Raw genomic sequence first — 26,710 nt, 5'->3', positions numbered from 1 at the left:
TTATATTAGAACGATTTTGAAATACAAACTGCCTCAAAGTTTCGTTACATTACGCCTTACATTACGACCGAAACGATGAGATATAATAATCACAAAAACTTGAGCAATCGGCGAACATGTGTGTTCAACACAGGTCGATACATAGAAAACTATCATTTTAAGTTTTTTTGTGTTAAGTTCATACATGTTTTGGCGCCTGTTTTATTATATGTATTACTCAGGTCCAAACCCTTACCCTTAGAAAGCTGAAATTTAGCATAGAGCTTCCTTTTATGATGTAAAGGAATATGGAAGAATTTTGTTAAGTTCCCACAGCATAGGAGTTCGCAAAATCACGAAAAAATGGTTCGAAAAGAATGTAAACTAAAATATTAATTTACTCGTAATAAGTAATTCTGGTATTTCTCGAAAGAATTAGTCGATTTTGTGGTTGCCACGCCTTAGCTCTGTTGGATTAGCTGTTATTTTATGATTAACTTGATTATGAGTGAGAAATACGAGAGTTTTAAAAACCATAGGTACTGTTGGATTTTTGTGACGCCGAATGGCCAAGTAACTTTTCAAGATTGCTGCTCATTTTTTCGTTAAAATAACCTAATTGCCAACTTGAGAATAGACCTATGTATTGGTTTCGTCCTAATGTATGTTCCGATTTCTGTAATGGTATAGCTTATTTCTTATTCATAAATATACTTAGGGGCACTAAATTTGGCCCACTGCCCATACAAAATTACCTATTTCTGGATACATTTGAGGGCCAGATTTTTTGCCGCTCCGTGTAGACCTGTGAGAAAAGTATGTTTTATCTGTGTGACATGACATACCAATGTTAAGTTACACAGTAGCTTGCAAAGAGTTTATAAATAATGAGGTAGATAAAAATAATGTAAAACGTTTATCTATATATTTCTTTCTCTACGTTTGTGAATGATAAATGGTCCCGTTTAAAAATCAAGCAAATGATATCGTGATCGCTTTGTCAAAGAGTCTCGGTATCAAATTTTAATGATATCTATGCCTATTTCAGTGTCGAGAAAAATATAATTTAATATGTAATGTATTTATTTTGCTTTATTTTGTATAATTAAATTAAAAATTACAATAATTTATGTTCACAAATAATAGCATCGTATTTACGATAAAGTTTATGTATGTATAATAAATATGTAGTTATAACAAACATAAATCATATCAATAAAATATAATATTAGTTTGTATTATAAACGGACGTAATTGCAATGGATAATTTATTTTAATTTTAAACTTATTTTTATTTTCTTTAATTTTGTTTTTTTTTTACTACAGGTATGAATGCAATGCGTTATGTGGTTAACTGTACTGAAATCGGCGTATTTGGTGATTCTGAAAAAAATATTGCAATTTTGTCTTGTTTAATTTGTGTTGTCAAAATCCCAATATAAATATCAAGCACGGACAAAATTGTACCTGTCGACATTTCTTCATTTTATCTTGAAATTATTCTTGGTTAGTAGTTAGTTACTTCCGGTATGCCTATGATAAAATTCATGAAACACCAATTTGTAATGTATATTATTGTTTATTAAATATCTTTGCCTAACTGAAACCTATCTAAAGTAACATGCAATTTTATTATTCTAGTACATATAAATTTACTTGTAGTAAAACATACATGCGGCTAATTTTTCTGTCGACAGCGAATTTTCGGGCTGTTAGTTCAATTAACATTCAAAAGTTTTGTTTTGTACAGAATCATTGGCTTGCTAATATTTGGCATGTTTCTTTATGAGCGGCATTCTGTTGTGTAACAGTGATATTCATAGTTATATTTTATTTAAGTTGCGCGATGCGTGTATAATAAACTTTTGTTTGTAAACGGGCTGGGCCCGAAAAATTTAGACGTCAAGTGGTTGTTTTGTCCTTGGCGTGATTTGAACCGGTATAGCTGTTATATACCGGTCAGAATATCTGCAGTCTACTGTCAAGGCAGATATGATATGAATGTAGTCGAAATCTCGAATTCGTTAAGCGATATGATCACAATGGAATTTCCTTTATTTAGGTGACGGACATTTTATTTGAAGCTCCCGTCTGCCCGAGACGTTGGTGTTAGTTTTAGTATTTTTTAACAAATTATTTATCGAACAGCCAACTTTTCGGGCAGGCCGGACGGAGAACACTGTAAATACATTTTTTAAATAAAAAAGTGATTGTTTGCCATCACAAAATATAGCTTGTAAAATGTGAATATTTTTTTTACTGAAAGCTTTAGTCGTTTAGACGCGGCGTGTTACTGCTCATCGTGTAATATTTGTAATTTTTTAGCAACAATGAATGTTGTAGTCAATTTTTAATATTATACATGGAAGATACCGTATGTAATGTTAGTAAATTATCCTTCCACTGCGAGCGGTGCGGTCCCTCGTAATATATTCCAGTTTTTTAGAGAATGCATAGATTATTTATTAATATGAATCCTCGAGTGGCTTAATTAAAATATAGTAATAATATAGGGAGGGTGAAGTCATTTCTTGCCACAGTCAGCAAGATATGGAGTTTGTAAGTTGTTCACAAATATCAAAAAATTTGATTCTTATTGCGTGACTCAGACAAATCAACACAAGTCGACTTTACTAGAGATGTATCGGACGGACTGGTATTGGTATCCTTCTTCGATATTGCTCAGTTGACTGCCGTTGCGAGCAGTCCACGTGGAAGAACGTACCGTGCAAAATATTCCGTGTAGAATCCTTATAACTATACTTATTATAATTGCGAAAGTAAATGTCTGTTCACGCTTAAGCCGTTGAACCGATTTAATTAGTATGGCGATAGTTCAAAACCCTTCGAAGGACATAGGATAGTTTTTATCCCGGGAAATTGCATATATTCCGCGGGATAGCGATAAACGAATTCCCTGTAGGCGAAGTTGTGGGGAAAGAGTCGTTTTAAATGTATTAAACTTATTAATGTTTGTTGTACAGTTTGTACCATAGATAAGATACAACGATGCGCATTGAGCGTTTTTTGGAAGAGGCGAAACCATTTTAGCCAATAATAAGGCATTAAGTTTGCGCGGGTAAAATCTTGAGCAGCCATTGGTCAAACGTTCCCGCGCCATTTTATTCGGCGCCGCGTCACACGTCACGGTGTAAAGCCGCATTCACATTTATCTGCCGTGATGTGTTGTGATGCTCTGTCTCTCTCACTCTCTCTCTCTCTATAGCTTTGATGCGACACAACACAAGCCGTCACACCCAACGCACTGCATCAGATAAATGTGAACGCAACCATATATAATGTATGAAACCGATACCGTTCTGATGCGTCACGACACAACACGACAGATAAATGTGAATGCGGCTAAATTGTTTATCTGTCATTTCATTGCATATACCTTGCGGTCTTTATTGCATTGGTGCTTATTCGATTTAGTTAACACTCGTCAGCGCGGACGAAGATTGATGATATAACTTAGATGTTGAAAATAGCCTGAATGGCCTCGAGAAAAGTATGGTACGGCCGTGCCTTTGTTTTTGTTTTGCTCGACTTGGCGGGGGCACTAACGTGCCCCCAGATTCGTGTTCAATCTGTACGATGACGATGAATACCGTGTGAAAGAAGGCTATAGGAGTGTCCAGTATTCTATAGACTGCAGCGTTGACTGTTTATTTACACTAGACTAATTCCCCAGAGGGACCGGACCGCTCGCCGTGTCGAATTCGATAAACTATCTAGAAAAATTATTATTAATCTAAACGATACATTGATATTTTTAAAGCGAATACATTCCAAAATTTCTTACTGAATAGCGAGTATTACCTTTAGCCAACGATAATCTTAAAAAATCTAGATTTTTAGGCTAACCCGCCCAGTTACGGTACGTTTATCAGCGTTGTTGCGATGTACAAAATGTTGAGGTGTCAAAACCGTTAAGTTGTCATTTGTAATTTTGTAAATATTTATTATTTACGTTGTGCTCTAAACAAGTTTATTTTTGTGGCATTATTGAATTGAGCACGAGTGCGAGAAACGTCTGTGTAAATTAAATTGTTGAATATGATTAATTGATTATTTTTAATGAGGAGCTACCAAAATTTCTAGATATCGTTTGTAAAAACTTCAACCATCAATGTTTTTACAACATCCAGTCGCCTATTAGACTAATTCCATGTTACCACAAAAACGAACCGTCGTCGTTGAATATTTGTTTAAAACTGTGGTTTTAAAATGTCACTTTCATAGATAACTGTCGTTTTTAGTTTATCTAAAACGTATTTCAGTTTTTTTGTGGTAGATACTTTGGCAATTAGACACATTTAGAACCAGTGTTACCACTCATAGATAAATTTTATGTGACGAATATCCATGATGCCTTCTCTGTTTGTTTTATCTGAATAAATAGACTGCATCATTATATGTGGCACTGCTATACAGCCAAATAGTTCGTGTATTCGGTACTATAAAAAACTGGCATGTTGTAAATATCATTCGAAAGGCCAATATTTATTTTGAAAATTTGTAAGACTATGGCCAGTTGTTAATTAAAACTACCTACTTTAGGTACTTGTTGGCTGTTTCATATAAAATATTAATTTAATTATAGATAACGACAATTAGTTATAAACACTAATATTTTATACGAAACAGGGCATATATTATTATTATTTTGTAATAAAAAAATCCTGTATCTTTTTTTGAATTGGTTCTACTTAAACCTATTTTGATTATGTTAATGTGAGTAAGTTACTACTATTCTTACTTATTATTTCAGCCCCATAGATTTAGTGAGAAAATAATTTTAGTGTATTATTTCAAGGAAAAATATGTGATAGTTTTAGTTTTACAACTTTATTAATCCTTACTATTAAGAATGCCTATTGTAAAAAAAAACATATATATATTAAGTAGGAATAGTAGAAATTAATCACGTGTGCTGAGCTCCCGTCGAAGTGTTTTGTAAACTTGTACGATTTGTATTGAATGAGAGTAAGATATTTTCATTTTCTGTTGCCGGCTATGGATTGAATTAATGAATTAAATCATCACAAACTTGGAAATTGTGTTTAAATTACTAGATATACCTTTTTTTTTTAAAGTAAAGTTAGTAGTATAATAGTAAGAAAGGCGCACGCGTTTAGTGCGCTTTTAATATAAACCTAGTTCCACAAATTCAGTCAGAAAACGACGCACAGACACGATACAAGTAATGGTACAGCAGAGCGACAAAGCAAGTCGCTATCATTAATTTTAGCTGTTTTGGACTGTTTTGTTTTAGTTCAACGACTGCGCCTGCGGAATCGTCCCAATTGCAGAACTCCATAACTCAGGATAATTGCGCATATTCAGTCCTTTTTCGTTGTAAATCATAATAGTAGATTGTTCAAGAAGGGACTAAAACAAGCCATAATGACACGGGACGAGATGTTTAGCCAGCCTCGTGTGTCATAATGGTTGTTTAGTCTCGCTTTGAATGCGAGGAAAAAAACGACGTTCTATAAAAAAATACAATATTACTTTTTTACAACGTACGCTCAATACGAGAGGAGTAATAGACATTGTTTAAAATTCAAATAGCAAATAAAAATGTTCCGCGGTTTTTTTTTTGCAAAGTGACAGTTTGAATGCTTGCATATTTAGCCAACAGATTAAAACTTGAAAACTATTTAAAACTAATTTTACTATGCATAATAATATGAATTCATACTTAATATAATTAAATAATATGTTAATTTTCGTAATCATTAATCGTGTTTCACGAAATTAAATCTTTTTAATTTATTTTTGCACAGTTGGCATTTTGAAGTTTTCCACGCCATAAAAATCGTCTATACACAATCAATATGGCGATAATCCTCCATTCTAAAACACTGGCTGTTTAGGGGTTCAAGAGTAAGTTAAAAAAATACAATCCCTACACATTAATAAGGAGCTTTAGTCCCGATATGCAGAAACCAAAATAACATTTTAAGAGCATGAGAAGTGAAAAATTATAAACCTGAGTCCGTATTCTAACGCGGTGACGTTCTCGGTCGCATTCACCATCTCTTTCTACCCTCGTCTTATACCGTGTGTCAGAAAGAAGTGGTGAAAACTATTGTGATTCTGAGTGTGTTTGACAATAAGGTCTCTGGACTGGTCTTTGAAAATACAGTCGTAACTTTTCTTTGATAACCTTATAAAACAAAAACACTTAAACACTAGAATAAAAGTGAAAAATAATTTATTACGCAAATACAATGTAGAAAAATAATTCAAAATTATTTAAAGAATATAAAAGTTGCACTCTCAGGTTAATATTTTATAAAATTTCACGGTAACTTATGTATTAGAAGCGACAGAAATCTACCGTGCGAGAGCGAAGTCGGGTTTGGGAGGTATCGCCGGTTTTTCGGAAATCTGCAAACCTAAACCAGAATCATCTTGGACTTGTATCAAATTCTGATCCAGGGAATCTTCTGGTTCTTCGAAGGACTCTTCGGTCTCTGCGGAGCCCAGTCCGAAGCTGTCATCAGGGTTCTCTATGATCTCAACTTCAATCGAGTCGTCCAGAAACGCGGCAGGTTGAGTAGCCGGCCTAAAAATAATCGGATACAAATGCATAGGATAGCTTTTAAGTTAACCAATAAGTTTTATTTAAGTTTCATTTTTAATACAAGCTTTTTACTGATTGTAGCATTGTCATCCAGTTTACATATAGGTTGCAAAAATATGTATACGCGACTCTATGCACTTAACATTAAGGCCGTGTATACATATTTTTGCAACTTTGGCCGTGTCGATATCTTTGCCCTTGACTGTACAACCGGAATGTTAACGTCGCTCAGGACTCGTCGGTTTTCTTAAAGATTCATACGAGAAAGAAAAAGAAAACCGATTTTCTGTTTAGAGTTCCGATCGACATTAGCAAACTAGTATTATTCTAAAAGCTTGTAATAATCATGAACCTCCAACTTCAAGAATAATATACTTTTAAAATCAAAGTAAAATTTTACCCATCACCGTGGATGTGTAAATTCTGATGGACACAAAGACACATGGCACAAGTAACATTAATCCAAAGCCCTTTAGATATGTGGATATGGATCGACACAAACACTTGACAAGAAACATGAATCAAAAGCCCTTTAGGTGTAGTAAGATATACAGTAGGTTTAAGAGTTATTAACCGAAGTTTTAAAACCGATGACGGCTCGAATTAGATGGTGTCAAAGAGCGTGTAGCAGAAAGTGACGAAAATTTTGAAAAATTAAAGTTGGGTTGCAAATTAAAAGCAGATAAGTTTTACCAATTCCTTTTATTATTCATTATTCGGTACATTTGTCAATAATAATTAAAGACAGCTAGCATATTACTATTTCGATACAAAATATGTATAGGACTGCCATGCTCACATTATAGCGTTAAAATGGAATATTAAATCGTTAATTGATTCCCATCGTAAAAATAGTTCTAAAATAAATGAAAAATATTTCTCAATAAAAATCTTAACAAAATAAAAATTTACAAATTAAAAATATAGTAAAATTAAATCGTTGTATCCCGCGGGAATGTCGTAGATAAAATGCTCTAGAAAAATATTTCACAAAGCTTAATATAACTTAGCAAATATACATTTAAAACTAAATATAGCGATTACGTAGTTTATGAAATAATGGTAGAAACGTGAAGGGGAATGCCGAATGCGAAAGGAATGTAAATTGGTTTTAGTCTTGCGGTTTATAAAGTTACTTTTTTTTTCTTACACTTACACAATTTCACATCCACGTTATTGCCAATTTCCACTCATAATCTGCATAAGAGCAATTTACTTATCAATAAGAATCATTTTTTCGACTTCGCCTACCATTCTTCCGTCAATCGTTAAATTATGTTCAACACAAACGGTAAGTTCAAAACAGTAACAAAATTAAACACACCCTTTATAAGAATGATAACAGTTTGATTGGAAGCCAAAAATTATATCAAAATCAGCGTAATTTTACTAATCAGAAATCCCTACATTATAAACCTACGGCTTGGTACCGACGGTACGAACTAGAATCATGCCTAACTTAACGATCACTTTGAAAAGCAATTTCGTTGTAAAAAGTGTATAAAAAACATTGACACGTTGTAATACTAATTGATAAGTACTAGTGTTATTAAGCCGTCATTAGACCGTAGCGACTATATGCTAAATACTGCCGTAACCCTTTGAAAAAATACAACTGTGTCTTAGTGTGTATACAATCAGATAATGGTGGAATTCCGAGCAATGGTGACTTTAGCACCTCAACAGAACTGTGATACACAGTTTCGTAGAAAAATATGGCAATATATGCGAATACAGTGACAGTGACGCCGCGTCGATATCGCTGTGTGTGTACACGCTGTCATACTTTTTTAATACAAGTGGACGCTGTCGCAACGAAATGTCGTCAATTGTACGTATACCCTAGCATGAGGTTCATTTCTTTGACGTTACATTTATATACTTAAGTCGTTTTTAAAGGGTTGAACAGGCGTGCATAGCGCTTTATCTCCAGAGGCCTTAATATATAATAAGTTACCCTTAAAATTACATATAATTGTTACATACACAATATTTATATGTAGTTAATATTATTCCCACCTTGCGGGCAATATCTTTGTTTAAATTGGTTTAGTAGCTCAGAGTATATTGAATTTTCTTGTACATCAACAGTGAAACTGAACCAATTTGAACAAGAGTTGAGACATCACAATACCTTTACCAGTGGCCAGACCAGAACAATATGTGACCAGCTATGTTACCAACAGATCATTTTCGCACATTGAGATAATTTAGGTAAGTGATAAAAGAAAACACACCTTGGCCGCATATGATTTTGATGGAACTTTTTAACATGCTTACTGTATACATATAGTGGGTTATGGTAGTGATAGTACTACAATAAAAAGTAGTAGAAATTGAATGAGGTAGCCACTTTTTTCGTACCTTATAAAATATTGACGCAAAATACCTGAAGATGTTCTTAAAAAAATGTTTATCATTCGTTCATCCACTCCTTATTGTTGTACAATAAACGCTCACCGTTTTTACATAGCGTTACCGGTACCATTTTAAATTTTAATAAAACATGTACTAAAAATTTACCCTCATACACCCACTTGACCACTACCTGATGTTCGTAGAAGGATAATGAATGAAATACGAAATAACCGCTGCTATAAAATATTTAAACACGGATCACGTTTATAATATACATAATATGTAAATGTAGTTAGCTTTTTAAATATTGCTTGTACCTTTAGGTGGGTTGATTTTCTAGATAAAAAGCTTGGAATGTTTATAATACGAAAAAGGCCTGCGTTGTCACGAAAAACATGAAATATACTCAAACTCCAAGCTCATTGCTTACCCTAAAACTTGCACTTTATACTGACTCGACAAGATATTTAGTATTAATTCAAAATTCGAGTCAGCAATTGAATAAAAATGATTTATTACTTCGGTTTTAAAATACAAGATGATTGATTTTACTTATATCGCTTATGATATACATGTAAACAAGACATACAAAACGGTTCACAATTCCCTTACTCTATAGTACTCAATAAAGACTATCGTAGCAAATTAGTCATTCTGTATAAATACACGATTGGCCTATTCTGAGAGGATCGTGCGGTTGCGAGTGAACTTTATCAATTCTAGTGCTAAGAGCAGTGAAAAAAAGTTTGGATTCCAGTTCTCACTGTTCTTAATTGTATAACAAGTTAGATAGTCTTTATAGAGCTACTTCACCAGACATATACAATCATCAAAATCCCATACAACGCCAATCAAAAAGGAATTGACAGATCCCATGGCGAATTAATGGTTGCGTTTAAATTGTTACATAAAATATCAAGGCATTAAAAAACTATAAAATAGTGATCTAAAGTCGTGTAATGTTCTATATCTTGATACTTGATTTGTAACAATGTAAACGCAACCCAATTTTACGGAGACGATCGAATCATGACTATTTACCGTATTGAAATAAAGCAAATTTAAGATCCAAGTCATGTAAGATTGTATGAGAAGAAAGTGGAGATCATAGCATAAGTAAGCATCTACTTTAGTCATGCCTCTTGAACTGTTAAACCGGTAAGACTAGTCATGATTTGACACGGTCCGTAACCCTATATTGTTAGAGAATGCGCTCAAAACTTTGATTCTCGAGTCTTGCAAGCGTCCCCCAACAATAGCCAAAGAGGGACAATAAATGCGACACCAGAAGTAATCACGCAGCTATGTAATTTAAATTTAAAACGTTAATTTCAAACTGAAACACTGTTTGAGTTTGTCTACCCCGCCTACGTCAAAGTCTTAATTTGGAAATAAGTATTGAGAAATTACAAAAAAAAGGAAAGCCTCTTCGGCCAGTAGTTCTCGCTGCCCTTACTGCGTAACATAACGCTTGGATCATAAAACAAAAATTTCAATTGGGTCACAAGAGAATAAAGCCTCTGCATATCCCTGGTGTCGCATCCTCAGCCTGTAACTTACGCGTTGACGGGCGCGTCCATGGTGGGTATGTAGTCCAGTGCCATGAGACAGGCGAACACCGTCATGATCATCTTGGGTTTCCGCTCGGTGATGTCTTCGGGCAGCGCGTATACGCGCGCGCCGCAGCGTCGCGCCATAGACACGGCGTATTTCGCGTTAGCCAGGTTCTCCTGGGGATGAGATCATGAGAAGTCAAATTCAGTGCCAAGGATCCGACAGTTGGGTTCTCTGTTAAGCCTTACAAAGTGGGAAAAACGCTGCTGCTGGTTACGAGCGTAGCGCGTAGTGATATGTGGTCGTTAATGTGCTTCAAGTTCATCATCACCATTATATCAGCCGTAGGACGTCCACTGTTGGCCATAAGCCTCCAGCAGCCGCTTCGGTTAGAAGCGGCCAGCATCCACCGTGAACCCGCGGCTTTAACCAGGCTTTAAAATAACCTGCGTTCATTTAAGTTGCGTAAAAGGCAGCCAGCAAACATGCATCAATACAGATGGGTTCTACTCGTGGCCACGGCCACTGTAATGTGATCGAAACGTCGAGGTAAATATTACTCGTGTGTTTAGCGTGATATGTCCCGTTTATGGTAATTAACTACTAGTGAAAATCACGAAAGTTTAAAACATTACAAGCATCAAAACTTCGGAAAATCTCACGAACTTTATAATATTAGTAAGAGATAAGATCATCGTTCTCACCTCCGGGTTGCCTCCAGGCAGCACTAGGTCGTAGTTGATGGCGCCAGGTTTGATGGCGTCTATCAGGTCAATGACCACCTTGCCGTCCGCCAAAACTTCGTCCTAGAAAATAGACACAACAATTACGAAAATGGCATTGAGCGTGTTTCTATACTCATTTAATTTATTTGAAATACAAAAGATTGAAGTGCAAATTGTGGTTCTTCGGCGGCTCCCGCACTAAACTGGGTATGTTTGCGGAGACCACTACAATTGACAATAAAACAGTAAACTAATACTAAGTTTAAACAACTTTATAAAGCATTTTATTCAGCCATGAGAGCCAAAAGTTGACTGGCACACATCTCTAGATAGACTATACGATACGTGTCCAACTTCTGGGCACAAGCCTTTCGGATTGAAGTTTGGTGGCTTTGAAGGGTTATATTAGCTTCGCAGGTTATTATTGCTGGTTGGTAAAACTTTCTGGTTTAAGAACTTTATTCTCATAATGAATTATAACAATTCACTTGCATGAGAAACACTACATTTACAAAAACTATTTAGCGTAAAACTTTCATAAATATTGTTCTCTTTGGGAGATAATATTGGCTTGAATAACAGACGCTATGGTCTCCGCTGCACTTTAAATTCGATTAAAAATATCTGAACAGGCTTCTACGCCGTTAATAATAGTCGTGTTCACGTATATTTTCGCAAAGTTTTACTAAGAAGTTGAAGAGTTCGACTGTGCTTGATATCCTAAGCCCAAACACAACGTTACCTGGAAGCTCTTGATGGAGGAAGCCTTCCCGGCGCCAGCGAGCTTATTGTTGACCCATTGAACAATCTCTTTCTCTATGATCGGGTTGCCCGTGTTAGCGAGACGCGTGAGCACCGACAGAGTGTACGCCCGCATCAGCTGCCAAATGAGCGCTGGAAGGTGAATGTAGCGTTAGTACAACGTAGAGGTAGTCTATAAATTACACCACACATTTAGGGGCTGTTTCACCATCCATTGATTAGCGTTTAACCGACGGTTAAATGTGATGCCGTCTCCGTCTATTAGAACAAAACAAATAGAGACGGCATCACACCTAACCGCCAGTTAACACTAATCAATGGATGGTGAAACAGCCCCTTAGGGTGGTCAAGCGGGTTGTGGCACAGAACAGAAACAAAATGATTGCTATTATCACAGATATGTGACAAAATACGTGTAACAATGGTGCCAAAAATGAAACGCCTATTAATGTTATAAATGAGACAATGTTAGAAATAACAAATAACCCTATTAATTTTGAACATTAAACTACCGTGAGACTCACTCATATTAAATGATATTGAACCGGATAACTTACGTCTTAAATCGAGTTTAGCTCGACTGTTTCGAGCTAATTCGTAGCCCTTCTTAGGAGCAACGCAACGCGGCGAACTAGCCCGAAACGTGTCGAGCTAAACATTACTTTTGGAGATAGAGAAAACAACAGAAAGAGATAGAGAACTTGGACGCGAAAACCCCGGCGAGGCATCTCGGGCGATTCCGTGGGCAAGTATTCGAGTGTACCACGTACCGAGTGTGAGCGTAGCGTTTCCCTCGTTGATGTCGGCGCCGGCGATGCCGACGAGCGAGAAGCCGAGCTGCCGGCCCAGCTCCACCGCGTAGTTACAGTTCTCGAGACGCTCCATGAACTTGCGCAGCTTAGAGAACTGCCGGTGCACCTGGGACAAAACAACAGTCGCTTCGTGTAACGTCACTGCTTTGAAAAAATCTCGTAGCTCTAACAAAAAAAAATGGAGCCTTGAAATTATAAAAAAAAAATTGGGACAGATAAATAAAAGATAAAAAATAAAATATTTGTGTGTGCCCGAAATGGTCCGGCCTCAGCAGTCAACTACAGAGATATCGACACGGTCAAAGACGTTTTCTTTAGACTTTTCTTATCTGACCGCTTCGAATCTAAGGATAATTGAAGCCCAATCCTTAAAACCACATAAAAACGTAAAATAAAAACGTAAAAACGTGATCGATCAATTGACACCAACCACATGGGCAAAAAGCCATATTCCTCAAAAAAAAAAACTCATTTTTTTTAAGTACATGCTTTTTCGTGACCCATCCCAATACCGGCCGCGACCCGTTATTGTGTCGCAGCCGGTAAGCAACGCTGACTGGCATACCTTCTTCCAGTTGACGATGCCGGGCCGGATGATGTCATACAGTTGGAAGATGACGAGTCCGTCAGTGAGGTCCGCGTAGAGCCAGTTCACGTGCGGCGCCACGCCCATAGAGTTCATCCAGTTGCGGTACGCTGAACAATAAATAGCGCGTTCATTTTCAAGAACAAGCAAGCAAGCTCCAGACAACGGCAGGGCAGTTCCAGAGATCACATGATCAATTATTTTTTGGCATATAAAACATTGAAACTTTCATCCCAGCCTATATACGTCCCACTGCTGGGCACAGGCCTCCTCTCAGAACAAGAGGGCGAGGAGAAGAGGAGGGAGGGGAAGGGAAAACCTGCATCTCGATTGCGATGATTTGCTTATAAAAAGTAATGAAATCTCGGATTATTTGCAGTAAAAGGTAATTATTAGTTAGAAAGGAAAGAAACAAAGGAACTACTGCGAATAATCCGAAATCTTATACACAGACAAGCCTAAGGAGATAGTGCAATAAGAAGAGTAAATTTAGCTAAAATCTGGGCTTATGGGACCTATTGGTTGGAAAAGTAAGCGACGAAGGTTTAAATATGCGGCTATCGTCACAAACGCGGTAACGCAGCTTGATGAAGAATTAGTTAACTAAATTATGAAGCTAAATTACTCACTCTTCTCTTCCCTGGTCTCATCCAACTGGTGCAGCTGGGTGTCGTCTTCTCCTTGCCGCTGCAACCCTGGATGCTGGTTGAACAGGTTGGCCACGAACGCCAAGTTGAGTTTGTACACGCCGCTGACCACGTCGGCTGGAGTCACGAACGCGCGGCACCGCAGTTTGGCGGCTTGTTGGAGCATGAGCTCAGCGCGACGAAGGAGGTCTTGTTCCTGGAAGAAAATTCAAGATTTTCTAAATTATTATATTATTTTTGATTCTATAATTACGTCTAACTGCTTGGCAAAGGCCTCTCCTCTTGACCTCCACATCTTATCTTTTACCCATAACTTTTCGAAGAAATGATGCATCACTATTTGTCCTCCAACAGGAGAACTTACCCTTAGTTTATCAAAGGTAACATTTGCGCCTGGTGCTACTTAGTAGAGCCAGTTGTCATGAATAGTCAGAGTTAACCACATCTTATTGGTAGCTCGAGTAGTATCACTTAACTGTGCAAGATGCTTGTCCCTCTCAGGGGTCACCAGCGGATTTACTATGAGCGCGTCAAATGTAAGTTTAGGCATTAGTTGCATCGGTGGTGCGGCGGAGTGTTTTTTAATTAAGAACATTTTATAGCTTTTCTCGCCGAGCGAAAAATTTTTCATACTAAAAAACATTCTCTTCTCGGTACTCGCCGGTGGTGGGACTAGTGCCTAAAGCTTGAAACACACAGAGAGCGGTGGCGGGTCGGTGAAGCGCGGCGCTCCGCCTCCGGCGTCAGTGTGTTTCTAACTTAAGGCATAGGATCTTGCGTGAGCGAGTAAAAATCAAACACGAGACAACGACATCTTTTTCACAACACGCGTAGCATCTCCCAACTCTGCAAGATACTTGGACCCCCGAAAAGTAAAAGGTTCCGTGATGGGGTAAATGGTCCCCCAGTGGTGTAAAACTCTCCGCACGTAGGTAAACTTACCCTGAGCGCGTCGAGAGTAACATTGGCGTCTTGCGGCGCAATCTGCTTGAGTAAGTAAGAATAAATTTCGGAGTCTGCGACGTCCTGCTGGAAGTTGGTGCAGCGTCGCGTGACGCCGGCGCTCTGGAGCTGGTGGTTCACCCAGCGGAGGAGGATCGCTTCGGGAGACAGCGCCATGAGGTCTTCGATACGCTCCTGTAAATTAAGAGAGGAAATTTAAATATGTTTTGAGTGGACATCTAAGCTGACCGGATTTTCGTCTGATCTCATGGTACTTACATTTCTCAACTGATTCTAATGAAATTTTGTCAGCATTCTAATGAAATTTTGTCAGCAGATAAAATATTTATACGGATTTTACCATATATTATCATATTTCAGCCATTTTGAAAAACTCGCGAGGTGTTGGCAAAGACACAGCATGGTTAGACCCTGCATAAAGGGAGTTCATCATATGCAGGCGACGCAGGGTCGGTCATTGTGCAATTCTTTGGGGGAGCTTTTTCCAGCAGTGTACATCTTTCCGCTTACGATGACATTATCCATAGAAAATGCGTCAGAATGCAACTGTTGGCAAGGAAACTGACTGCTATATATTATTACCTCATCATTGAGCAGCTCGGTAAGGCCTGGACAGTGTTCGAGAGTGATTTGATTGAACAAACCGATGCGGATGATCTGCCATAGTAGACCCAGCACCAAGTGTGGTTTGCCTGCAAACAAAATGATTTGTTAGGGAATACGGTGATTTGAAAGGTATTTATAGGGGCTGATGTCAAGATAAATTAGCCCTTTGGTGTCATATAATTTATAGTCTGCTTTTTATACACAAAGCAAAGAGTTGTTTGGCATGCAAGGCAACCTGTTACCCTTTTTAATTCTGATTTATATCGTACTAACTTTTGTCCCCGACATTCGTCTGCCAAGAATTCGTTTATCGCTAGCCCGCTAGAAACATATTTTTTTCTGAAATAATACTATCTTATTTCATTCCCAAGGCTTCAAACTATCTCCATACCAAATTTTTATTTAAATCGGTTCAGCGATATAAGCATGAAGATATAACTGACAGAAAGATTTAATTTCGCATTTATAATATTAGTAAGTAAGGAAGCGATTCGGAATTGCAGTTATATGGTCAAGACCGCAACCTAACCATTTCAATATCTCAAAAACATAACGATTATAAAATAATCCTGTCTGCCTTAAACAACTGGTTTTTATCGCTTATGACTCAATAGTCACGTACTCATTGTCATAACTAGATAACAAATATTGATTATTTAATAACGTATTCGAGCACCGGAAATCCAATAAAACCGTAAGAAATGATGAACATTAGTTCAGACTTAGGCCACACAGTCGGTTACGTTACCATCAGGTGGGACTGTGATCAAACCTACTCTTACGTTTACACCACAACGTACGGTCGCCATCAGATATTTCGGAGCGGAAAAGGTGATCAAAAATATCGAAACATGAACTCTAATACCTTTATAATAGAGTCCATGTGCCTATATTTTTGACCACCATGGCCGCTCCGAAATATCTGATGGCGACTGTAGTACCGTAATCACGTACGGTTGGTATTATAGGTAGAGTCATTCACGATGACGCGTGCCGTGGTTCTTATTACAATGTCATTAATGGCTAATTTTGACAAAATCAGCGTCTTCGTGGATGGCACTAGGTATATATTAGTATTTGTTAGAAGAATTTTCAAGCTAAGTCGCGTGAGACTAGGAAAAATATCTAGTCACTACCAACCAACTTCACCAAAATGCTTTCGCTTCTAAGCAAAGTTCAATAATAGCGCTTAGTAACAGTAACCAGCTGATATTAGCAGTGTCTATTTACGTAATTATCATTCATCCATATCTACGAAAGAGCAAGTGACTGACCGATTGATTGACTAACAGTCAACGCTCAGCCTAAACCGGTATAGTTAACTTTTAGTTTGATAGGCATATTCCTTGAGACCATAAAGGTTCTACATAGAAGAAATTTGTCGCAATAAGGGGTTTTTTATAAGAGGTGAAATATCTCTAGATGGCGTTAGTATCGTGCGGTCTGCTTGAAGTTAGTCTGGCTTGTGATTGGCTCGTTTAGTTATTCAACCAATCACGGACGTGACATAAATGTCAAAGTTGTCATATGATAGGTACTAGCGCCAACTAGCCTGTTACAGAAACTCTCTTTCCCACAAATAATAATAATAATAATAAATGTATTTATTGACCATAACAGTTAATCATCAATACAAGAGAAACAGTGATCCCCACACAAAAAAATAGTTTTACAAAAAGCGAAAGCTTCAAGTGTATTTATGTGTATGTAAACTCTTTATTGTACAAAAGAAAAGACAAACTTTGAGATACTTGTACAAAGGCGGACTCAGACAATCTTTGAGTAGATAAGAGGTGCATGCTAGTATATTTATATTTGTTGCATTTCGGCTGACATTACTTGCCACGCATATTGAGCATAACATGCGCCTGGTGAAAGCTCTATTATGGTCTAGACAAGGGTGCTCTAAATGTACCTTTGGCTAAGTCGTGTGCATCTATGTTGACGATGTTGCAGCCGATAGCCTGTGAAGACACGAGCGCCAGCGTGAGGTTCTCGTGTTTTGTGTACAGCGTCAGGTTCTTCTTGTTGATCGCTCGCTCGTCTATCGTGTCCGGGCACGAGTGGTTTATCACTTTGCTGGAAACAAACAAACGGAATATCTTCTCAATATTTTTATGAAACTGCGAGGCTGTGACAGTTTTCCTTTTAAATTTATTACATATTTTGCTTGATTTTCGCTTTCGGATTTATCAAGCCGTAGTGAAAGGGGAACACTAAGCTGTAACGAAAATTAGCAAGAGCACAATATTTTCCAAAGGGACCACTAAATTGAAAAATGGTCTTAGTAAAATTATTTATATATTTTTGTGATAGTCCAAATCAGATTGAAAATTTGGAATAGTTTACTTTATAATTAGCAGTTTTTTGCATGCGAATTTGAGGCGAATGGTTAGTGATAAAATTATTAATAAATGTATTTACGTTTTTTAAATAACGCTTGAGGAAAACTAGGCCTAAGATAAAGGTAAATTGTAAAAAAGAAAAACATAAATCATAACAATTTAATTATAAACAAATAAAACAAAAGGCGAAAATAAAATAATTAAATTGATGAGGTCGTGCCCCCGTTGATAAGATACCACATAACCTCAATTTCTCGGTAGATAACAAATGAGTCTGAACTTGACCTTCAGTAGATTAATTTCCGAAACGACCTTGTTGCCTAGCTAGTCAAATCAATAACTTCGAGACGTAAGTAATTTAGACTACTTTATCAATGAGAACACGCCTATAGTCTGTTGTACACTATTTCTTTCAATATTTATTGCGTTTAATAAATGCTTTTGTAGGGCATCAAAAAAACTTTCCTAGTCTTGGTAATTTTTTCAACCTTTCGTGCGCTTGGTCACGCACGAAACAGAGCAAAAATTTAAACTGCCTGCCATTTTAATTCCCTGAATACGATTGTATAAGGGCCTACGTTAGCTGATGCGGTTTACACGGAGCGAGTGGACGCCTATTCAGAAAAAGAATGAGCAGCGCTACATAACTGCACGAGTCAGTGTCGAGTACGCCAGTTAGCGTAGGCACTAAAACTAAGAATTTAGCCGAAACGTCAATGTAGTTTAAAAATAAAATAGCGCCTACATAATTCAACTTCCTAGCTTAATAATTTATGGATAAGATAGAGGTACTCACCACAAAATTAGCCCATCCTTAAGTTTCTCATACAACTGTTTGCCTTCAGCGTCGATTGGCAGTAGGTGCTTTAGATCAGGATCGTGTTCTAGGTTGCTGTTGATCCATCCTGAGAAAGCCATCTGCTCCTCCAGTCTGACCGAGTGTGTTGTTCCTGAAGAACAAATAAACATCACTATTCTGTCTCGATCCAATATGATGACAGTGTAAACAAAGACGCTGTCATAGCCTTTGCACACTGCGTTTTAGAAAAACGCGTTGACAGCGCGTTTTTCTTTCCACAGAGCAGCCATGCAACTGCGTATCGCGTTTGTATCGTTACAAACACGCGTCGACGACGGCGCGTTTAAAAAAACGCAGCGTGAAAAGGCTGTAAGTGTTCGACAGAAAAGAATCTTTACAGAGCATTAAACAAGGTAGCTTTCCGCCGCCTGTCTGTGCTTACATCTTTTAAACTGCGCATCGGTTTTTATGCGGTTTTCATCAATAGTTAATAGAGATTCAAGACGGTTTACATAGGTAGGTATATAACTAGCGACGTGCTCAGATGCACTGCTCAACTGTAGTTTTACGGAAAGGGAAGTGAAAAATGCTAAGTTACCACATTTGACTACAGACTTCATTTATCATCTTTTTTTTTTTTTCAATATACAATCAATTACCATCACTGGACGCTTCGCTCATGCCACCAAGGTGTTCCAGATTCTCCTTTTTACTGACAGCCTGCTTAAACGTGCTTGAGACCTAGAAAAAAAAACATATTCAACAAAGCGTTAAATAAATCACAACTACCTACTACAAAAGCTTAACTAATGTAATTGGCAACAAAATTAAACACACGTAAAACGGTTGTTTGTATATTAAACTCACTCAATTAATTTCATGGTCAGTTTACACCGTTTTTTTAGTTAGATATAATTGCTTTTTGGGGTACTAACTCGTATTTTATATGGAGGTGAACGAACCAGTGAATGTACGCTCGGCACTTTAAACTATTTCCGACCTTGTCATTGTGTAAACATCACTGCAACCGGGTAGCTTCATGGGTAAAAAAATACTACACCTAGTGCCATCCACGAAGACGCGTGAGTTTGTCAAAATTAGACATTAATGACATTGTAATAAGAACCACGGCACGCGTCATCGTGAATGACTACCTATATCCTATTAAATCCGTCAATTATTCCACTAATATTAAAAATGCGAAATTTTGTAAGTCTGTTTGTTTGTTACTCCATCACATCTAAACCACTGAAACGATTTAGATGAAATTTGGTATACAGATAGTTTGAATCCCGTAGAAGGACATAGGATAATTTTTATCCCGGACAATTGCACAGTTCCCGCGGGATAGCGATAAACGAATTCTACGCGGAGTCGCGGGTAACGCCTAGTATTATCATAAAATATTGGACACTTTTTTTGTCAATCAAAGAAGTTTTTCATCAAACCGTGCGTTTTTTTATATCAAATATGTAGCTGGCAAACGAGCATGCGGGTCACCTGATGGTAAGTGATCACCGCTGCCCATGGACATCTACAGCATTATAAGGACTGCGGGTGCGTTGCCGGCCTAAAAGGGGGGCTAATGGGGGAGGGAGGAAGGGGAGGGGAGTTGGGTGCGATAGTGTCGCACGGCGCGACGTCACGCGGAACTTTTAACTAGCTATATCTTCACATTTTTTTTATTGACAAAATAAATACTATGTGTCCATTATTTTATGATAAATTAACTGACAGACTTAATTGGAATTTATAAGAACACTAGCCTATTGTACAGCCGAACGAATTGATCCACCCTGGGTCATGTCATGACTCAATTGTTCGACTGTACTTGTAATGTCAACATCACTGAAATTGAGGTGAATGTATCCCTGGTAAAAATTAGCATGTCCCATTCTATTTGCGAAAGTGAACTTCCTGTTTAGAAGAGAACTGTTAACGTCCGAAAAGTAGAATATTTTTTTTATCATTAAGGTCGTCCATGTAACCAAAATCTAAAATTGAATGTATGTAAAAAAAATATTATTCTAAAAGTATTGTTTTACAAAAGTTTGTTGTTATTGTTTGTATGTTTGTTAAAAGTCAATCTTGCAAGTTCTCATCATCAACATCAACATCAGAATGAGACGGCTCGGGCTGTAGTTCCCACGCGAGCCCAGTGCGGATTTGGAACTTCACACACGCCATTGAACTGCTTCGCAGGTTTGTGCTGCAGGTTTCCTCACAATATTTTCCTCCGCCGTATAATTCGTTCACCTTGCAAGTTAGATTAACTTGGATTTCGCTACGGATTGTCCCTCGTTCGGATATCAAGTAGGTACACTCAGCAAAAAAACCTTGTTTTAAAAATAACACTTGTTAACGAACGATCATTATTTTATTGCTCCATAACTAGTTTAATAAGCCCTATGACCGATTCTAACTAACGTTAAATCGCTAAGAAGATTCGGTTTATTGGGTTCAAATAGATTGACACAACCTATTTCATGCATGTACATTTGATCAGTAATTCTATGAAAGGGCTTTGCGTCGGTCAAGGAGGAAACATAAACAATCGCATTACTCTGCAAGCCTCTCGTCTTACGCAATGAAAGCGCACCAATTTTCTTACTAATAATATATAATGAAGACTGAACCGATTGCCATGAAATTTTGCGTAGGTAGATCATATCGAGTACTGCCTTTTCGCAACCTGTTTAATTTCGCAAACTCTAAAACTGTAAATATTTCAGGACTTATTTCCGGGCCATCGTGTAGAACCCTTTAGGTTAGGTTAGGTTAGTTTTATAAAAATCCTGAAATACTTACAGTTTCAGAAATATTAAACAGTTGGGAAATGAAAAGTTGCGAAATGAAACAGGTTGACAAACGTTATTCGCCGAAACATTAGTAAACCAGATCATATATTATAAGACCATAATAAATAATAGGATACATTTTGTCAAGGAAAAATCAGTCCCGAGCAACAGCTAGGGAATTAATAAGTAAAAATAGTTTTGTAATTTTGTTAACATAAGATTATTTCTTACACTTTGAACATAGATCAATGTAAACCACTTTAAAATATACATACAAACACTCGAAAAGCATACCCACCCCTCCAGTAGCGGCTTTAGGGTAGGGCGCGGCGGGGCGCCCTGGGCGGAGCCTATACCTACTTTGTAGAAAATTCCCAAAAGTTAGGGGCGCCGTGGAAATCTCGCCCAGGGCGCTGGAAGTACCAAAACCGGCACTGCCCCTTCCTTCGAACAGTCGGGTACTAACTGCAAAACACTGAAACTGACCTGTTGCGCTTTCAAGTTGGCGCAGAGCTCTTCAAACTCTGTGAGTGTGATGCCGTTCTTGCGTGAATCGCCGTTGACGTTGCCATTGACGCCGCGCCCGTGCTTCGGTCCATTGTCGTAGTACTCCTCTATCATACACCGGACCTGGAAAAGTGGAGATGAGTGGGTTGAATGTGGGCGGGGCACATTGCTCGCAGGACTGATGGCCGATGGGGTGAGAAGGTTCTCGAATGGCGTCCGCGGACACGGAGACGAGCTGTCGGTAGGCCTCCAACAAGCTGGAGCGACGACGGATACATTTATCCGTCAAATAAATTTAATCTAAAGATGATGAAACAGAGGGTAAGTCTGTTAGAGTCTAACAATAAGGCCTCTGGTTACCTTTACAATACATTGGTTACAGCTTTGTATTGCTAATGAATAAAATAACGCGTCGGTATATGCTCAATATATACCGACTATATTTTTGATTGAAATAAATGTATTTCTCGGAATATTGTAAAGGAAGTTGATAGATAACATAACGTCACGCAGAACACTCATCTTTATTAAACATGACCATAAATGGGTATAATGAGGAAAATTCCTTTAAAGTTATAGCTGAGCAACTAAGGTATTTAAACACGTTTAAAATAGTTAAATATCTGTCACAAAATATTTGTATAGGGATGGATGTTCGGGAAATTTGATGCTATAGGTACCTATTGTTCGTTTGGTGATTAGCTCGTATAATATACAGGGAATTGATATGTGAACTAGGTAAATACTCGAAAATATCTAACATAACGCTTTTCGTATAGTCGTCGTTTTTGAATGATTTAAAATTTTCAAGAGTATGTCTGCCGCGGCATATACATACTGCATGGCATATAATGGCATGGCGTTTATACTAAAGGGTCACCTAAGAGCCAGTTAATTTTAAATCAGAAATGCATTCATGACAAAGCACTAAGTACTTACCAGATTAACAGTTAATTAAAAAAAATCTAGGCAGGCTAATTAAATTCCCGACGAGTGAATATTTGAGTCAGCTAACCTTCCATTGTGGTATTTTGTATCCCACTCCGTCGAGCGCGTCTTTCAGCTCTTTTAGGTCGATGTAGCCGTTGCCGCTTGTGTCCAACTGAAACAAGACAAATATAATATTTAGGTATACTCGTATTCACTCTAATCCAAAAAAATTGCACCCTGCATTTTGGGAGGTTATGGAGAAGCTCAGTCACGCAAGGAACTATGAAGAGATAGAATCCGGAATAAATACGGAAATTCGCCGAAAAACTACTCGCCACAAACTTCGAAGAACGGATAACCACTGGGGCCGGGGTAGGGGAAAAAGTCTCTAGTAACGACTACGGAGCGGAAGACGCAGTGTTGGCAAGCCTCCCAGTAGGTGGACCGACAGTACCGCAAGGGTCACTAGTAACTGGTGCATACAAGTGTTAAGTTGTCGCTTATTGAGGCGTTCTAAGGGAGAGTTGTTTGTTCCACAGTGGACGTCTTCTATACTTGGTTTGGATAGGTATTTAACTAAATGTAAACAAAATTCAGCTGCCAAATTTGGTACATTCAAGGATTTAAAACATTTTACTTATCTATCATTGTAATATGAACTAGACTAGTATATTTCAATACAGAAATGTAAATATTTAGATAGTTTAATGGGGGAATTTCAATATGTAAGACACCAATTGACGCTGTTTTGTTTACATTTAGCTGAATACCTATCCAAACCAAGTAGTGATGATGAAATTTTGTTGCCCTGAATGTACCTATTCGGTATTGAACAAGAGCGCACCGAGACGCGTCTGTTTATGAGTTTACCTATTTGTAATCGACTTGACTTCCAATTTTTATTGCGCTCAATAAGTTTATTATAAAGTTTAAAATGAAACATTGTGACTAAGTCGATGCGTCACAAAAAACTACAGGTTATGGTATGGCAAATTCAGGAAAACTGAAACCAGTAGGAAAAGCCGGACAATGGATCGAAGATTCCAAAACAAAACTAACCAGCCAATAAATATCCAGAAATGCGGACGAGAGGTGTCCATGTGGAACTTTTTGAAAGAAACTTTACAAAAATTACCTTTCCACAGAATGGTATACGTCATGTTTTTAATCGAGAGAAGGTTCTACGATACACGAATCTGTTTACCTCGACTTTAGATGAAGTCGGCCAAGAAATTCTTTTACCACCTTAAGGTTCAATGTCAGTTGTATCAGTTGTGTGGCTTAAAACACCAAAGGCTATTTATTTATTTTCACTTACAAGTCAATATCGTAAACAATCAGCCTTACTATTTTTTCCTATGTAGTAAGTAATTGTAAAAGTCTGAAAATAGAAAAAGCCGTGGTGACCTAGTAGTTTGACCTATCGCCTCTCAAGCAGAGGTTCTTGGGTTCAAGCCCCGTCCCGCACCTCTGAGTTTTTCGAAATTCATGTGCGAAATTACATTTTAAATTTACCACGAGCTTTACGGTGAAGGAAAACATCGTGAGGAAACCTGCACACACCTGTGAAGTAATTCAATGGTATCTCATTCTGAGAGGAGGCCTGTGCCCAGCAGTGGGACGTAAATAGGCTGGGATGATGATGATGAGTAAGTAGTTAACTGTTATAAAATAATGGCAAAGCACTTGCTCGACTATACGTGCGTGAGTAGGTAGGTACTTTAAAAGTGTTTAAAAGCATGAAATGACTCATTCATAACATTTTATGCCCCAACAGCACTAATCGTCATGCTTTGACTATGACACATTATTTAATACATCTTAATCATAATTTATCATAACAATCATGTCCATCAAATGAACAACCGCTTAATTAAATATTAACAACCAGTCCGAGCTATTAACTTCATACAATACAATTTAAAGGAATGCGATTAAACGAAAGTGGAATTAATTAACTCTTGATCTCTATACTACCCAGCGAGACTTAAAAAATAATATATTTTTAACTTTTTGGTCGCGCTCGTCGGACCACGAAGGTGTACACAATTTTAATGAAAAATATTTATTACCTTATACCTTTTGCAATAAGAGTCTTTATGAGAAGTTAAAAGGCTAAAGTTGGGTGTACACTGTATACTTAAATGATGATACGAGGCCAGTAAAGAATGATCGACCTTGGCTTACCTTTTACGTCGCTTGGCAAGTCGATTTATGGCAATGGATAAAAAAATAAATTGTGACAAAGGTGTGACATTGTGATATGTACATCGTCTTTGCCTTTGCATAACTTTATACCGAAGTAAAAAAGTAATCGAATCGAAACTTTCGAATTTGATCGTAGGGGTCGAAGTTAGGTCCGCAATAATTGCACGACATACAGCGTCTAAGGCAGTGGCCTCACCGCCGGCGAGGAAGCGATTGGCTATCGACTATTTTCTCGCTCAAGAAACGAACAAAAGATATATATCCGTTGTGAGTAAAAGAGACATATATTAATAGTTGATCGCTGGCTATTCACACTGCCGGCAAGAACTCTCTCTTCACTCTTTTGTCGCAGCGACAAGAGCTATAAAACTCGCTGAGCTATAAAACTAGCTCAGCTATGTTAGCTTGGCGGCCGCCCCGCTCGAGCTAGTGGTGATGGTGCGAGTAATCGCCCGGCGCACTCGAACTATCGCTTACAGCCCATCGACAAAACTACACTCGCTTCTCGTTGCTCGCACTCGTTTCTAGTTACTAGCTCTAATCGCTTCTCGCTCATCGTCGGCGGCGGACAGTGGTTACTAGCTCTAATCGCTTCTCGCTCATCGTCGGCGGTAGGACAAGTGGCTAAGTAATCAAAGACTTCTCACTGAGTAGAGCTCCAGTTTCTTCGGTTCGAAGCGGCCTGCATCCACCGTGAACCCGCCGAAACAAAGCATCATTGAGTAGGTACAACTAAAAAGTGTTAGATAAAGTCAAGAGTATTTTATTAAGAACAATAGCTTAACAGTTCATGAATAAAGGGTAAAGACAATACAGTCCGCGCAAAAACAATGCTCGTGCAGTGGAAAGCAACTCGGAAGATCATTAAAATTACTATTGCAACTAGACTACGAAAGTATATTAACGCATTCGATGCCGACAACGCATATCCACTTCGTTCTCGCGACAGTCGCTTAGTATCGCTGTCATAATTTTGCAGCCATTTAACGCATATGTGCATTTGCAAAAACTAAAGAAGCCTTCAAATTTGCCAGCCGGCAGTGAATACGGTTCATGCCTTAACAAGCACGAAAATAAGCACTAATTTTTTTACAATATCTTGGTAGAAATAGTCAGTCAGTTAACAATATCTTGATAACATTTTTATATCGATTCTAATCGTAAAATTACTAATGACATGACGACTTTATATGAGGTTCATAAGTCACGATAGGTACTATGAGTCATAAAATATGTAGATATAAGCAAAACATCCGCATAAACACGGAGTACATTAAAATCAAGGAAAATAAAGGTTAAGATATATTATATGGGCCATATGGATAGTCCTCATGTTCTTTGAGGCCTGTACCGAGCTGTGGAAGGTAAATAGATAAATATTTGAATTATTTTGATAAGTAATAACTTAACGTAGATAAAGCAGCACAGATAGGCAAATATGTAGTTCACTAAGCACAAAATCTTGTTAACTGCCTTTGTCTAGACTCAAAACAATCTACATAGGTATCTACGATGCGCATGCTCAAAGCATTTGGA

At 37.7% G+C, this 26,710-nt stretch overlaps 3 protein-coding genes across 11 annotated transcripts in view; 1 reads left to right on the top strand and 2 right to left on the bottom strand.

Moving 5' to 3' along the window:
- Dmtn (transmembrane and coiled-coil domain 2 protein Dmtn) overlaps positions 1-5,039 on the top strand; it is a 56,408-nt gene extending 51,369 nt beyond the window's left edge. For all 9 annotated transcript variants that reach the window (XM_074102798.1, XM_074102801.1, XM_074102797.1 and 6 more), the window contains one exon: positions 1,306-5,039. In XM_074102798.1, the coding sequence (XP_073958899.1) occupies positions 1,306-1,333 (28 nt within the window). In that variant the 3' untranslated portion in view covers positions 1,334-5,039. The remainder of the gene's footprint in view (positions 1-1,305) is intronic.
- The window catches only part of LOC141438735 (polyamine-transporting ATPase 13A3-like), a 426,124-nt gene that overhangs the window by 261,426 nt on the left and 137,988 nt on the right, over positions 1-26,710 (bottom strand). The gene's annotated exons all lie outside the window — the stretch shown is intronic.
- The window catches only part of Fim (plastin-2 fimbrin), a 54,193-nt gene continuing 33,668 nt past the window's right edge, over positions 6,186-26,710 (bottom strand). Inside the window, exons 2-15 of the mRNA XM_074102684.1 lie at positions 23,052-23,138; positions 22,016-22,159; positions 19,391-19,472; positions 18,729-18,882; positions 17,503-17,666; positions 15,564-15,673; positions 14,961-15,155; positions 14,001-14,214; positions 13,351-13,481; positions 12,744-12,891; positions 11,954-12,105; positions 11,191-11,292; positions 10,493-10,662; positions 6,186-6,556 (exon numbers count right to left, since the gene is read on the bottom strand). Coding sequence (XP_073958785.1) covers positions 6,325-6,556; positions 10,493-10,662; positions 11,191-11,292; positions 11,954-12,105; positions 12,744-12,891; positions 13,351-13,481; positions 14,001-14,214; positions 14,961-15,155; positions 15,564-15,673; positions 17,503-17,666; positions 18,729-18,882; positions 19,391-19,472; positions 22,016-22,159; positions 23,052-23,138 — 2,085 coding nt within the window. The 3' untranslated portion in view covers positions 6,186-6,324. The remainder of the gene's footprint in view (positions 6,557-10,492; positions 10,663-11,190; positions 11,293-11,953; positions 12,106-12,743; positions 12,892-13,350; positions 13,482-14,000; positions 14,215-14,960; positions 15,156-15,563; positions 15,674-17,502; positions 17,667-18,728; positions 18,883-19,390; positions 19,473-22,015; positions 22,160-23,051; positions 23,139-26,710) is intronic.

Source organism: Choristoneura fumiferana, chromosome 19 (genome assembly GCF_025370935.1).
Source record: "Choristoneura fumiferana chromosome 19, NRCan_CFum_1, whole genome shotgun sequence".
Taxonomy (NCBI): Eukaryota; Metazoa; Arthropoda; class Insecta; order Lepidoptera; family Tortricidae; genus Choristoneura; species Choristoneura fumiferana.
This window is presented reverse-complemented; position numbering and strand designations above follow the sequence as displayed.